At 39.8% G+C, this 15,724-nt stretch overlaps 1 protein-coding gene across 1 annotated transcript in view; it reads right to left on the bottom strand.

The window, feature by feature from the left end:
- Positions 1 to 15,724, bottom strand: part of FAT4 (FAT atypical cadherin 4) — a 151,002-nt gene that overhangs the window by 63,771 nt on the left and 71,507 nt on the right. The window contains exons 3-6 of the mRNA XM_025050924.1: positions 13,884 to 14,145; positions 12,486 to 12,836; positions 5,753 to 6,669; positions 4,969 to 5,143 (exon numbers count right to left, since the gene is read on the bottom strand). Coding sequence (XP_024906692.1) covers positions 4,969 to 5,143; positions 5,753 to 6,669; positions 12,486 to 12,836; positions 13,884 to 14,145 — 1,705 coding nt within the window. The remainder of the gene's footprint in view (positions 1 to 4,968; positions 5,144 to 5,752; positions 6,670 to 12,485; positions 12,837 to 13,883; positions 14,146 to 15,724) is intronic.

Raw genomic sequence — 15,724 nt, 5'->3', positions numbered from 1 at the left:
AGGTCACGTAGCTGGAAAGTGGGAGACATGGGATCTGAACCTTTTTCTGAACTATGGAGCTATGTGTTTCCTTCTAGGATATACTTCCATTTTGTACATTAATTCTCTGAATTAATATTTTTAAAGTAAACTGCTCTGGGTTCTCTGATAATTCCTGGCTACTTACTATATTAAAACCATTATCTTATTTGTTGCACATAAGAGAAAACAGTGAGGGACACTCCTGGAAGGAAGGTGACCTGGGAACAGAAGGCCAAACCACGTGACGACACCAGCTGCTTAGGGCCGGCTTCCCCCCCAGGAGGAACCGCACAGCGTTGGGCTTTCACGGTACCAGTGCGACTGTGCCAGCCCCCGGGGGACCTCTAGTTGGTACTGTGTCTTTATGTCTAGAAGAAAGGATGCAGTAGTGAGCGATACACAGTGAAGACAGAATAGTCATACTTTAAATTACAGTTAAGCTAAACATCATCTTTAACTGAGTTGTAGCCTCAAGTCATTAAGTTGCTGTTTAGTAATTTAATCCTATAGGAGAAAAAAACGAGGTAGAATTATGATACTGTGTTCTGGTTTTGTTATTCAGCAATTCAGTCCCCCACATACATGAGTGTGGTTGTAGCTCATTTGAAGCTGTAGACAGGAGTATTTAGAGAGATTCCAGATGTGCTACTCTGTAGCCATTCAGTCAGTAAATAAAAACACGATGATAGTGGAATGCTAATATTTTCTCCAAAAAAGTATTCAAAGATTTAGAGGTTTGCTGATCAAAAAATACTGCTGCTTCAGTTTCTGCCACATTGCCGAGGCTGACCCATCTCTGGACTGACATCAGGTAAGAATTTAAAAAGAGCAAAGTAAAAGTGATTTGTGAGCTAAAGAATAAAACTGTCAAATATATTTTTTTTTCTTGTTTAGAATACTTTGATATTTTCCTGGTTCGTAGAAGACTACAAATTTGAGAGTAGCATGGCATCTGGGGTCTAAACGCTGCCATATTTTTCTGCATTTTCTCGTGTCAACTACCAATTTGACTTTTAAATCGTTGCAGTGAACATGTATTTTACATCCTGTGTCAGAGACTTCACTCCTGAAATATTAAACTTCAGATTCGGAAGCCTGATGTCTAAAACTCTCACGTTCTTCCCTAAAGTGGTTATTTGTGATACCAATGGTACGTAAAGGAACTGAACGTAAAATGACAGTCACACATGAGTTTCGATGACTTTAAGATCATCTGGTCCAACCTCCCTCACAATTTCTGATTGCTTTCGACATGATCCGTATTAAATGATCAGACACCTAATACTTCACTCTAGAGGCGTCGGAACCACCAGTCCATTTCAGGGCAAGTCAGAAGAAAAGAAGCAGCAGCAACACTCATAAAAGTCTGTGCTTTGGGGTGAAGTTCAATCGATTCTCTAATTTCCAGGACTGCCAAACACTGTGACCTCAGGCACCAGTGCCGCCGAGTCCCGTTTATACGCCCCATCATTCTCCTTGGCACCACATGTAAGGCCTTGAATGACAAACTTCCAAATGCCTTCGTTTCCTGAAACTCTGCATTTTCAGCTCTCCAGAACTCGTAACTCTCCCGAGTCAGTACTGGGCGGAATCTACACACACCTGGTCTTCACATTTCTCATGCAAAGGCAACAGTCCTTCATAGAAATCAGTTATGCTTCTAGTATCTGTCCTCGTATTAAGAATTCTAGGTCCCTGACCTTCCTCGGAGGCTGGTGGCATCAGGAGCTCGCACTGTTGGCCCCCTGAACCAGGCTCTGGTTCCTGCTCTCTCTGCACGTTTAGACCAGGCTCTGTCACATCTCCTTGTCAAAGTTCCTAAGAGGCGGCCCATCCCCGCCCGCCTGTCCGTCAGAGGAGGATACCTTCAGTGACGCCGCTTCGAACTCACGCTGGCTTGCTCACTCTCTCTCCCTTCCGTCATCCGTCCCTCCCTCCCCTAATGAAGTGTCCCTTTTGTGTTGTCATTTTGATGCAGAAACAGCATAACAAGGGTTAAGTTTGCTGGCTAGCCCGCAAAATCTTCCTTCACCATAATTTCCCTGAACTACAATTTTCAAAATCTGTGGTCTTTTTAAATGGTTAAACACTTACTATGCAATATATTCTTTGGAAGTTTGAAAAGAAATGTCTAATATACAAAAGAAATTCCTCGTATAATAATATATAAAAATGAAACTTAATATAAAGTGTAATTTAAAAAATGTTTTTTAAACCGATCCATACATGTTTTAATGAGTTATTTTACGTAGTAAGGAACAAGGCAAATATTTCTAAGAATTTTAAAATATTTAAAATGCATGGATCACAATTCTTATTAAAATCTTTATATATAATACTTGATGATATATTTAACAACTTAACATGTTGTATCAATTATACTTTGTAATAAACTATCTGTAATTACAATTATCCCCATTTTACTGAGGAAGAGACTGAAATTTCTTTGCCTGAATCACAAAGAAAACTATGACAGCACCAGAATTCAGATGGAGATCAATTCAAATTCAAAGCTGTTGTCATTATAATACATAGACTGTTCCTGGGTTTGCTTTGCAAATAAAATAATTTTGGAAATGAATATTTTTTCAAATGTTACTTACCCACACACTAAAACCTTCCATGTACCCTGAACTTGTCTGTCAGGTACGCACGGGTCTGAATCCAACTGTTACTTATAAGCTGAGCAAATTACTTAACCTCTCTGAGCTTGGGTTTACTATAAGTAGAAACAAAAATAGCTAAGTCTTAAAAAAAAAAAACAAAATGAAAAAAAAAAACCAAACACACAGCTAAGTCTTTGAGATGATAAAGTAACATGTAGAAATGGTCAGTGTCTGTAAAACTTGGCATACTGTATGACCCACATGGCCAAATATCAAAAACAAACAAAAAAACCACCATCCTCTTCTCCTTCACAATCGCCCCCGGGCTGCATGGGCGCACACAGATTATAAGTTCTTTCTACTATTTGGTTGCGAACAGGCATTCTCGTTACCTTCCTCCTCTGCCATGGCTTTTGGCTTTGAACATTCCAAAGCACAAACACTCTGACACAGAACGTCTGTGGGCTGCGCCCTGCCCATCCCAGGCCACCCTGCACTGCACCTCGACACTCACAATCACACCCCGCTCCCGCTCCCCATCCTGGGACGACCTACGCGTAGCACACCCTCCGGGATGCAGGATGTACAGTGACTGACACTTTCGCAAGGAGATTCCTGCTTTGGACTCTGGTCCCTGCATCGTCTCCGCGAGGGCGAGGGCTCAGCATCCGCGTGGGCCTGGTCTCCACCACACGATTCCAGTTAAAACTGGAGAGAAAAACTGAGACTGAGATGCTTTGGTAACAAAACCTGATTCTGAATATCTGAGTCTCTACCAGTTTCTATTAAGTTTTGCCCTCTCTTCTCTCCAGGTGGCTGCTGAAGTACCGGATTGATTTGAGCGATGTGGTGGTGACTGCATTTTGCACAGGAGAACGCTCACCGCCTACCCCCGTGCCTGCTGTCAAGGAAGCACAATGCTGACTCCACACGGAATGAAACGTCCTTCAGATCAACCTGGTTTAAGTTTCACGTGGACACCACACTACATTCTGCTCATCGTTCTTCAGGATTTTATAGTTGCATAAACTGTAACATGATTATTCACACACATTAAAAAAAAAATACAGAGAATATTCGCTTTCTTTCATAAAGCAATAGCCTCAGAAAAATCACACTCCCAAAAGTAAATGCAAGTACTATACAGAGAGAGCGGCCTCAGCTAATACTGAGCGGCACTGTCATTGGAATACTTAACAGAAATCTGTCATTACTCGTCATCTCGAAATCCTCTCCTTTTGTATGACAAGTGGTAAAATAACATGATATACTCTGAAATTGGTCTTACATAACGAAAAATATTAATATATTATGTTCATAAAAAACATTCAAATAACAGTAAAAACAATTCATTTGAAAACAGAGTTGTTCTATATCGGTATCTACACAGCTACATGAGCGTTTTGAGTACTTATATATATTATTTCGCGTGTGTGTGTGTATAATTCCAGTCATTTGAGGTTCCAACAAAATCTGCCTAGGCTCAAAACAATTTCAACACAATTTTTAAAAATATGTCGACATTATTAAGTTCTATAATACTAAGTGTGACAATTTTTATAAATAAATGTTACACGAGAACAATGCTCCATAATTCATTAATATCTTGGAAATCAATGGTTCATTTAATCATTCGTTTATTCAACAATATTTAAGCAATACCTACTTTCTGCAAGGCATAAAGATTCCTTAAAATTTTTTAATTGTTTCAATTCGAATAAATGATATTTATGAATAGAGTCAATCTATGCAATACAAAGGAGCGGTAAACAGTCACATCACTTTCTTAGATTGTATTTTGTGCTACCTGCTGTACGACTTTACGTGGTCTCGATTTTCAACACTATAGCTAATACTTTGCTTTCCATTGTTTCTGTTGTAACCCATGACACTGCTCAGTGAGAACCCTGCGTGCTCACTGAATCTTTTTGGAGTTCTCTGTGGCTTCATCAAATGCCTATTACAGCTACCTATCATTCTGCAGAACCTAAAGACCAACAAGGTAGAATTTGCCCCCGCCCTCTTCCTCCACAACCAGTTAGAACCATCTGGATGTTTACGTACTAGAAATGCCCCACGTAGCAGAGTATCAGGTCACCCCCAGAGGTACTCGGGCGGCTTACAGAGCAAGGACACACTCTGTCTCACAGGAATACAGCTTAGACTGTCATGTGCTTATTAAGCCCTTACCACTGACATGAACTCCACCAAGTGATATATGTGCTACAAATTATATAGATACAACGGGAGTGCCCAGCATTGGTAAATTTCAATGAATATTTAACGGCAGATAAAAATGCTTTCATTTACTCGTATTATGAAGAAAATTTTCCCAACCGACCTGAATCCGTAGCTGTGATCGTCAGGACAAAGCGCTCCTTCGTTTCACGGTCCAAACTCCGTGTTACTCGGAGTTCCCCACCAGCTGAGAGAGTGAAAGCGTTGTCTTCGTTGCCACCAACCAGAACGTAGGAGAGTTTGCTGTTAAGACCCTGATCATCATCTCTCGCCACCACCTGCGGGAGGGGACGATGCGTGCCGTGAATGAGAGCAAAACCAACATGACGTAGACCGCAAAACAAAATGTTTCGATCAAATAATAAGGCAGCATTACATATACCGATACTAAGATGTTCCGAAGACATATTGTTAAAATTCAAGTAAAACAATTCAAGTGGTGCAGAGTAAGTATGTATTATTCGTGTAAAAATAGGCATAAAATCAATGCATAGCTTCTCAAAAATTTTCAATAGCGGTTTCGTCTAGGTAGTTGGATTTGTAAAGAGGGAAGAGAGAACCATGTGTGTGACAAAGTGTTCAAACTTTTACACCATTTTCTTTTCTTACTATGTGCAGATATGACTGTTAAAACGAAATTCAAAAACGCAAATCCATAAATGCGTGCAACATGAGCACACAGGAAAGAACATGACTGAAATGCCACATTCCACGCACAAGGAAATCGATAGGTTCTTAGTTGCGATTTCCCTAAACCTTTCCTTTTCACGATTTGCTGTATCTGCAATTAGCGATTAAGAACGGGAATGAGGAAGAGGTGGCGGAAGCGTGAGCAGAGTTAGGTGTCTTCTGGAGAACACAGCACTTGCTTTATTAAATATACTGACCTGAAGAACCGTCCTGGGCAGTGCCCCTAAATTCTCAGGGACGTTTATAGAGTACGGAGAGAGCTCAAAGGTGGGAACAAAGTCATTGCTGTCCAGAAGGACGATGCTGACCGTGGAGGTGTCAGTTCTGGGGGTGCTGCCCCTATCTGCTGCCTGAACGGTTAAAAGGTAAGTGGAGGTCTTTTCCCTGTCCAGCGGCCTGGCCACCGTGACGGCCCCTGTGACCGAGTCGATCCGGAAGTCCTGGTCGGCGTTGCCGTCCACAATGCCGTAGCGCACCTGTCCGTTGGTCCCCTCGTCGGCGTCGGCCGCGCACACCTGCACCACGTCCGTCCCCGTGAGGGTGTCCTCGCTCATCTCCACTCGGTACAGAGCCTGCGCGAACGCCGGGCTGTTGTCGTTGATGTCGAGCACCACGACCACGACCTCGGCCGACGAGGACAGCGCCGGCTGCCCCTTGTCCGTCGCCAGCACCGTGAGCGTGTAATTGGAGACGGCCTCGCGGTCCAGCTCGCCCGTGAGCCGCACCTCCGCGTCGATGGTCCCGATGCTGAACTTGCTGCCCGACGGGCTCAGCAGGGCGTACTCCACGTAGCTGTTCGGGCCGCTGTCCGGGTCCGTGGCCTGAGCTTTGAAAACCACGGTGTCGAGCGGCGTGTTCTCTGGAATGTACGTCAGTCTCGGGGACAGGAACGTCGGCGGGTTGTCGTTCACGTCCAGCAGGATAATGGAGACCTGGGCAGTGCTGTTTTTGGCCGGAGGCGGGGGCAGGTCGTGCACCTGAACCACCAGGCTGTAAAAGGACTGACTTTCCCGGTCCAGGCTTTTGAGGACTGTCAGCACACCGTTCTTGTCCACCGCAAACTGCCCGAGGCTGTCACCTGAAGCAATGCTATAAGCCAGTTGGGAGTTGATGCCTGAAATGAAAGGGGGGAAAAAATTAAGTTTTCTTAAATGTGTGCTGATTGCGAACTAAGCTGCACCAAGATTTTTATAACGTGAAACTGCACATTTGATATACGATGCCTCCAAATACACCTTATGGATGACCTTAGCTGCAGTTAATGTTCTTCGTCAATAATACGTATGCATAATTCTTTCCCTGCTAACTTTTCATCTGAAAAGACGTTTATAATCTGATGAACAAATGATATATATACTGCTTCCTATTTACTATGGTGTTGAAATGTTAAATTACACAAGTAAAGAGGAAAAAATATTCCAGGGAGTGGATACTTTTCTATACATTTCCTTATTTCTATCACATAATTCCTGAGGGTTCAGCATTAACAGTGCCACACACTATACTATTAGCCAACAATTTATAACTTCAGTAATTTATTGAGGCCAACACCAATTTTCAGAGGAGGGTAATAAAATTTTCTGATGTACGGCATTGGTCATGGATGCTTTAAGTCAACTTTTACATTTCTTGTCAGACCAATAAATACTTTTAATTCCTATTAGGCACCTGGCTAATGGCCTTTGTGAAAATAATTCTCTCAAATTTTATTATGTATATTTAATGTGTTATACAAGTACTCTTTGAAGGAAATGTTAGCAGTAAAATTATACATGAAAGGCCCCAAATATGAATACTCACATTATTCTCAGTCTATATTTCAATAATATTTTATCTACTTTTCCTAGGAACGTGTTACTTTTTAATTTAAAATATATATGTATAAATCCTTATTTCAGAAAATTATTGCAGTCCTCCAACAGAGACAATGCGGAAAATGAATCGGTCATTTGTTTTAGTAAATAATTTAAAGCAAGTAACGTCTAAGCAGCGAAAAGAAAGAAAAATCAGATTTCCTGACCCAGAATAGCATATTCTTCACTGGTCCATAAAACCATGTGCATTTTATATTCTATCATAAAGATATTAGGATATCGTAGAAAATAAGATTTGCTAAGAAATATATTGTGTATCTTAATAATCCATCCTTAATAAAAATTTTATACTCTGAGATTTTATACTCGGGAAAATGTATTAAGTTATATAAATTGCTTACAAATAGCTCTTCTATTTCTGCAGTTAATTTCAACCATTCAGGTATCAGAAATAATTTCAGTTCTTTGCCAAGAGTCTTCTAGAACAATTTGATCACCCTTTACTCTTTTTTTTTTCCTTGAAAAATGTTCTTTCTCGGGATTCTATGAATATTTGAGTTAGGTTTTGCCTTTTCTTGAAACACATCAAGTTCCTTACAAAAGCAAGTTTTATTTGAGTAATGGGATTTTCCTTTTTGTCAGGTAGGGCCTGCCCGTTCTTTTTGAAAAATGCTAGAATTACTCTTTTCTTGTTATTTAATGGTCTCCGTCTAATGGCCTCTGACTATATATTGATGCAAAGAAAAAAACATTTATGAAGATAACTTTCAGGTACCAGCTCATTCACAAAAATTTCTAGAATAAACAAAGGTTGAGTAGATTTTTGAAAAGGTAGAATTTTCCTCGTCTCATTATGAGCTGTGGCTTGTAATCGCTATAGTTTATTTAGGACTATTTCACAAGTGAACAAAGCAGAGGTTGTAAAGTTCAGAATACTTAGGACTCTCAGAATTAGGAAAAATATGAATAAATAAAGCTAGTGGAGGCCACAGGTCAACTCACCAGCAGGAGATAAAGAGAATGTTAAGATCTGGATTGAACAATGTCAACAGCCTATTTCGACTCCTCAACTTAAAATTCCACAAGTTTGGGGGATGGAAAGATCCATCCACTGGTGCCAAAAGAAGTTCCATCAGCAGGTGCAATATATGAATATGTTATTTTCTAAGGAGATCTATATCTCTGAACAATTAAAATTAAGGTAATTTGATTTAATATATATGCATAGTGTATATTTATATACGTAATATATATTTTCAAATCAAATTACTCTCTAAGGAAAATTTCTGTATGTCCTATGACTAAATCCATCAGTAATTATTGAATTCTTATTCTTGGAGGCACAAATTAAGACACAATTATTATCGAAAAAAAGTTATCAAAACATCTGGATAAAAATAAGGACAACAAGCAGAGATATGCAATTTAGTTCTATGCAAGCCTATAAAATCTTGCATGCCCAAGATCAAAAAAAATTTTTTTAAATACTGACAAATTGCACATGGCTATAAAGTGATGGACTAACATTTCTACATAAATCAACCGGAATGCAAGCAGCTAAATCAGCGATTTGAACACCCTTGGTCCACTGCATATGCTGCTTCCTTGAGTAAACAACTAAACTGCAAAGACAAAAAGAGAACATGATACCAAGATTTTATAGCCTCTTGTAAACAGCAGAATAGCCTCCTTTTTTTTTTTTAGAGAAAAAGTTTAGTGGGGTATGGGTGGAGGAAGTAATAACTATTAAACTTTAACTAGAATCATGAAAAAGAAAGATTTGATTTTAATCTTCAAATTCATACTGATAAATACATTAGGTGATAATATTAAGAAAAGAACTACAATAACTATCGTTATCTTTGAGAAAATGAACGAAAAAATATTAACTACTTTTGCACAAAATATCACACCACCATCTAAAAACCATGTCTTTTGTCTCTGGAACTGAAATCTTACTGCTGTAATAATAGACCTTGGAAGCCATCTGGATTTCCTTTACTGTAAAGAAAAAGACTTTTCATTTCTGATAAGTCTAAGTGACTTGGGGCATGTGCTCTACATCCAGAAAATACACGAAGACATACTGAAACTCAAAATTCTCTGAACATTTGTAGTCTCCTGAAAAACAGAGAGTTCAGGCCATTTTTCTCTCTATGCTTTTTACATCAAATATTAGACTCATGAAACAGTAAGTACATTTAAAATTCTGTAATTCATCCAAAGTACTGGGATTTGAATTTCGTGGGCTTTCATAATCCACCAGATCTTCAAACTTAACACAGTTTGTATTTCTAACCATTTCTGTTCCATGTTCTGAAAGTGGTTTTAGTTACACGATTCTTTCTGGCAGCTTTATTCTATATGTGTGGTTGTACTGGAATTTTTTCTTTTTTTGTTTTTTATTTCAGTCTCATGAATAATTTAGTTCCAGGAAACATAGCACGTGACTACAGGTATAAAGTTCTGTTATAAAATGTGTACATTTATTCACGATCCATAAAATGTTGTCTGTTTCTATGATGAACTAGTATTTGTCAACTTGTGATACAGCTGCATCACATGGCACTGTTTCTTTATGAAGCAATTCCAAAAAGGTCATCAGGTCACTGGATTATGAAATGACCTGCATTGTGTACCAAGCAATTGATTCAATAATAATTATAATCATTTTATTCTCAAAACACCCTATGACTCCCCAATATTTTGAAGAAATACATTTTAAATGTATTTCTAGAATAACAAAATAATTATCAAAGACACTATTTTCATAAAGTTTCAATTTATAATAATTTGCCTCAATATAGTACTTTTTAAACTGTATTCATGGAACCCTTGAGATTATTACATATACTACTTATCTTGTGAAAACAGTAAAATGTTTGCTTTATTCTTATTAAATGATCAAGTGACTAAAATTTTAGGTTGAACTCTTGGAAAATCTATATACAGATAACAGAAATTCTTAAATTTATTTTATAAAATTTCTTCATCTAAGAAGATGAAAATATTACCTCATCAGGAACATTTTGATCAGAGATTATGATGAATTTATGAGATTTTAAAAAGTCTGAACAATACTGTTTACAAAGTACTTTGAGAACTATTTAGTGTGATTGAGTGGATAATTTTAACAAATAAGGTTACCCTTGTACAGTCTTATTATTATCCTTGAAATTCAGAGAGAATAGTAACTGTGTCCTATATTTTAGGTCAAGGTACAGGAAATTACACTGATAAAAGTATTCAAAACTAAAACAATGGGAAAATGTAGCTCGATATTTTTTTACCCAACACAATTAAAGGGGAAACATATCCATGAAAAGTAACTTGAAGTCCACGGTTAAAGTATGTCTGTACATGCATGTGCATAGAATATTCCAGCATGTTTTCACAAACAAAAAAGTTTCTCGTTTGCCATTTTCCCAGTTCCCTACATTTAAAGTTTGGGGATAAATCAAATTTATTCCAGAAGAGCACAGAATCCTATGAAATAATGGGCTCTCTCTAGCGCGTAATAAATAAATCAAACAGAAACACGGCGGAAAATTCTTCCCTGAAGATAGTCAGGACCATTCGATCCCGAGGACAAACAAGAAAATAGTCACATCCAGGGAGCGAGCACACGGATTAGGTTATAATAACAGAGAATCGACTTCCAAAATAGAAACCGGTCTCAATTGTTTAAAAATGTGTCACTGGAGCCCAGCCACAGAGCTGGCTGATGCACATGGCCCAGAACGCACGGTGGTCTTGGGTGGGGCTGGGAGCCTGCCAAACACCACCCTTGACCAAGGGTGGTCACTATCGTTCGTGCTATTAGCGATGTAGCGGCGCTGCTGATACGGCCACGTCTACTTTACACATCCTCATGTGTCCGATGCTAATCGTGCTTGAATAGAAGACACTTCAATAAGGACTTAACCGATTCCATAAATTGAAACATATATAGAATACCATGCTTTTTGCCTCTCATATCTGTGAAAGGGACATTTCCAGGCACTCCTGAAAAGAAACTAAGTATAGAGCAGCATACTGACATAGAGGGGTATTCTGAGTTCATATAAATCATGCCAGTCAGGGAGAACCAGGAAATTCTAAATTGAGGTTGATGCCTTTGTGACTAGGCACATCCTCGGGCGAGAGCCCAATTTCCTCTTCAAAGTGTCCTTCCTTGTTTTCTCTACTGACAACATTTGCTCCATGCAATGCGAGGGAAAACAAAGTATTATGTTTCCAAATAGTTTAGTTAAAGGCTGATAATTTGTACAATGTTATCGCTAAGGCTATATTATCCGATATGTGTGTTCTGTGTTTCCAGAACAGGCCTTAGAAGAAAGGCCTGGGACACATTTTAAAAGAAAGTTCATCAAATGCTTTTGCAATAAATAAAAATCAGACACATGTAAAGTCTATGCAGAAATCTCAACTTAATTTTATAGCATAAGTTAAAGAGCTCTGAGACTGTCCTTTTGAACCAAAGCATGAAAACTTGCTGAAATATTAGCAGTTTTCAATCAGAAATATAAAACTATACGTTCTTAAGGATTTTTTGAAGATTTTGGTTTTACTTTTGCTTCCAAATGTTATCCTTTTTACATTAAAATAATACATGTAAGTAAATATTTTTATTTATTTGACAAAAACCTACCAGAAAGCTATTCTATGACTACTACATTACTAACCTTCAATATTGCCACACATTTATGGGCGGGGCTGGGGGGGGATAAAACAATGAAAATGGGTGCTGTATCACTGTTATAAATAAGAATCTAACTGATAAATTACTTAATTTGCATAATCCATATAGCTAAATTATAGATCTATTCCTCAATTGTGTACCTATGGTCACAAAATGCAATTTTTAATTTATTTTTATGGTGACATTGGTTAACGAAATCCAGTAAGTCTCAGCTGAACACTTTAACAGTAAGGCATATATATTTACACTGTGTGTTCACCTCCTGTAGTTAGATTTCTTTTTGGCACCACGTATTTGACCCCCTTTACCCCGTCCACCTCCCTCCTCTCCCCCTCCACCCTCTGGTTACCACTAGTCTATAGTCCATGTATAGACTACTATACTTTTATTAAGTATAATAAAATAAGTACATACCATCATCTGCGTCAGTAACGTTAAACACGAGAACAGTGGATCCCAGAGGCAGATTCTCCATTAAGGACGTGCTATATGAATTCAAGCTGAAAACAGGTGGGTTATCATTTACGTCTAGTATATTGAAGTAAACCCTGATGGTGGTAAATTGTCCCCCACCGTCTTCGGCTCGAACGGTGAGGATATAATATTGCTGTGATTCATAATCTAATACTCGAGTCAAATTAAAGACTCCAGTAACTGGATTCAAGAAGAATATGCCATCTTCATCATCTTCATTCACAATATATGTAATTTCTCCGTTCACACCAGAGTCGTCATCTGTAGCTAAAATAGCTGCTACCAAAGAACCTATGAAAAACGAAGAAATTAAGAGTCTACGATTAATGAGGAAAGGGGCGTTACTAAGAGAATATATACAAATACACCGAAGTTTATTTGTACGGTGAAGTATGTTAACTAGAGAGTCACTGAGAAAATATAATGAACAAAATCTGCTGATTTCTACATTTACACTGATACCAGCGTTTCCAAATATTAACAAAACACATAGTATTTTCAGCATCCAGCAGGTCTTATGTGGCAGTGTCAATGTTCTGGGGAATTAACACCACTTCTGGCATTATTTTTCTACCTGGCACTACCAATTCATAACCACGTATTGACGTGTTCGGTGAACATACATGGGGGCCCACTGCTCGTGTCGGGAACTGGGGATTCCAGGCAATAACAACACAGACTTATGCCCAGGGGTATCACCTGACAGCTCGTATGGCCATTGCTGTAATTAAGGCAAGAAATAAATGGGACGGGAATTTCACGGCGGACGTGCACAGCTCCTCTTGGGGAGTGCAGGGAAAACTGTGGTGAGGAATAAGTGTCTTCTGTAAAGATTTCCTTCTGGATTAAATGAGTTTCCAAAACATATACCGTAGTATGCAAACTCGTTTCAAACGCAATACAAAGATTAAACTGGTAAGAATATCTGGCTGTGAGGTGCACACACCAGAAACATGGATACTGAGTTCTCAACAGTCACAACATTACATTCAAAGAGGCAAAGCGATAATTCAGGATTCACGCTCCGCTAACCTACTAGTCCCCAAACCCCATGTTAGCAGACTACTTCTACATTCTGAATTAATCTTTTACCCTAATTCTAACAGGAATGACTGTTTTCATTTTACAGAAAAAGGAATCGAAGCTAAGAGAAATGAATGAACTTGCCCAGGGTCACACGGCTGGTAAGGGTGACAGCCACTAGTCACAGCATAGATATTTTCGTATCTAGTAGCATATGGCAAAAACTAGCTACTAATTAAGAGCAGCCAAAACACAGTCCATAACTGTAGATCATCTTTGACTACAGTCAAATACCCCTAAGGGCGCACCCCCTACCTGGGGTTGTGTCTTCTGGGATGTCAAAAGAGTACACAGGTCTGGAGAACTTGGGCGAGTGGTCGTTCACGTCGCTGACGGTGATGTTGATTCTCATATCTGAAGACTGCAGGCCATCGTCTGCACGGACCAGCAAGGAATATTTGGAACGGCGTTCCCTGTCCAGCCTCCTGGTCGCTATCAGATCTCCAGACTCGGGGTCAATGCGGAAACTGTCGTCAGCTCCACTAATGATCGTGTACGTGACGAGAGCATTTGCACCCTAAGAAAAGAAGACGAGCATCTGAAGTGTCTGTCAGAGGTGGAACAGGAAGCGCGCGCGCCTTCTGCTGAGTGCGCATTCGACAAAGTGGGGCTGTGGGCTTCATTTCGTATGATACCATGAGATTTCGAAAGGTAACGGGCCAGTGTAGCACGTTACATAGTCTTTCGCCACGCACTCCATTAAGTCACGCAGCAAATCTCAACCTGTGGGATCAGCTATATATATTTTTAAATTCATACGTATACACGGGGAAAGGAGCAAAGCTGTCGCTGTGATAGTGCCAGCGATGACGCTTCTATCAACCACGTAACAGGGTTTGCTAAAGGCTTGTTCTCTGCGAGGCTCTGTGACAGCAGTACGCACGCATCATCGAGTCACGACTCCCGGAGCCGCGAGTTCTCAAACGAGGACACGGGTTCCGGCATCCTGGTGAACTCACACCTCGTCCCACGGTGTTAGTGTGGGTTTCGGACCCAAGTCTGCCCTACTGAGCTCGCATTCCTCGATTCGGCATGAAGAGGTGACTCGGCCAGGCAAGCACACAGTGGACACGCCTTGAGAGATTATTTTGAGCGATTCGTTTGGGGAAGATAAAATGGAGAGCATGTGTGGAACTGAATTGGGCTTTGAAGAATGGAATTATTATTATTATTATTTTTAGCAAACCCTGGGGGCAAATGGTTGAGTTTAAGCAGAAGTCCGGAAGAAAGAACATGCCCGCCTCACTGTTGAACAGTTTGGTTGTGTGGAGGGTTTTAGTGTCGAACACAAGAAGAAAGTCAAGCTAAAATCTTAGGTTGTGGGTCTGTTTTGGAAAATCTCAACTGTAATACACATCGGCTTGAATTCTGTAGCCAAGAAACACCGCCGAGGTTGTTTCAATTGAAAACGATCTTTTAAAAGGCTCTCGGTAGTGCAGGAGGGACTAGCATGGGGAGATGCCACAGGAGGGAGACCGTGAGGGGAGTCTGAGCCCCAAAGACTGGAGCTTCATTTCCTCAAGGGGACACTTTATAGAATCTGTACCCTTTCAGGTTCCAAGTCCCTGTCCCGTGAAATGAAAGCAGGGATGTTTTCTTGTGTTCTCTCGGGGCTTTGAGCTGGGCTCCCCCAAAACTGTAAAGAGTGAACTAGGAAGTTGGCAGAAGGAATGGAAAGCGGAGAAAAAGAGAACATTCATTAAGTGTTTATTAAGTGCTAAGCACTGCTCTGAGCACATGGCTTCATGGGCACGAGGTGACCTCATCCTTCAAGGCAACCAGTTAGGTAAGTACTATTATTATCCCCATTTCGATGATAAAGAGACGGAGACGTAGGAATGTAAACCCTGGCTGTCTCGTTCCAAAACTTAGACTCTAAATCATTACGTACCCAGCATCATACACCGGACAGATTTGGAATATCTGACAAGTTATTGGATATAGAAATAACAATAATAACACTCTCGTTTGTTCGACATTCCCATATATTCTCATGTCCTACTTTTAACAAGTCAATGTGGTGGGTAAAAGTGAAAAAAAGAAAAAAAAAGTTTTAAGTATCAAAATCCTTTGCCTGGGAATGAGAATACTCCTGC

Source organism: Pteropus alecto, unplaced genomic scaffold (assembly GCF_000325575.1).
Source record: "Pteropus alecto unplaced genomic scaffold, ASM32557v1 scaffold17, whole genome shotgun sequence".
Classification (NCBI taxonomy): Eukaryota; Metazoa; Chordata; class Mammalia; order Chiroptera; family Pteropodidae; genus Pteropus; species Pteropus alecto.
The sequence above is the reverse complement of the archived record's forward strand: the minus strand, read 5'-3'. Positions and strand labels throughout refer to the sequence as shown.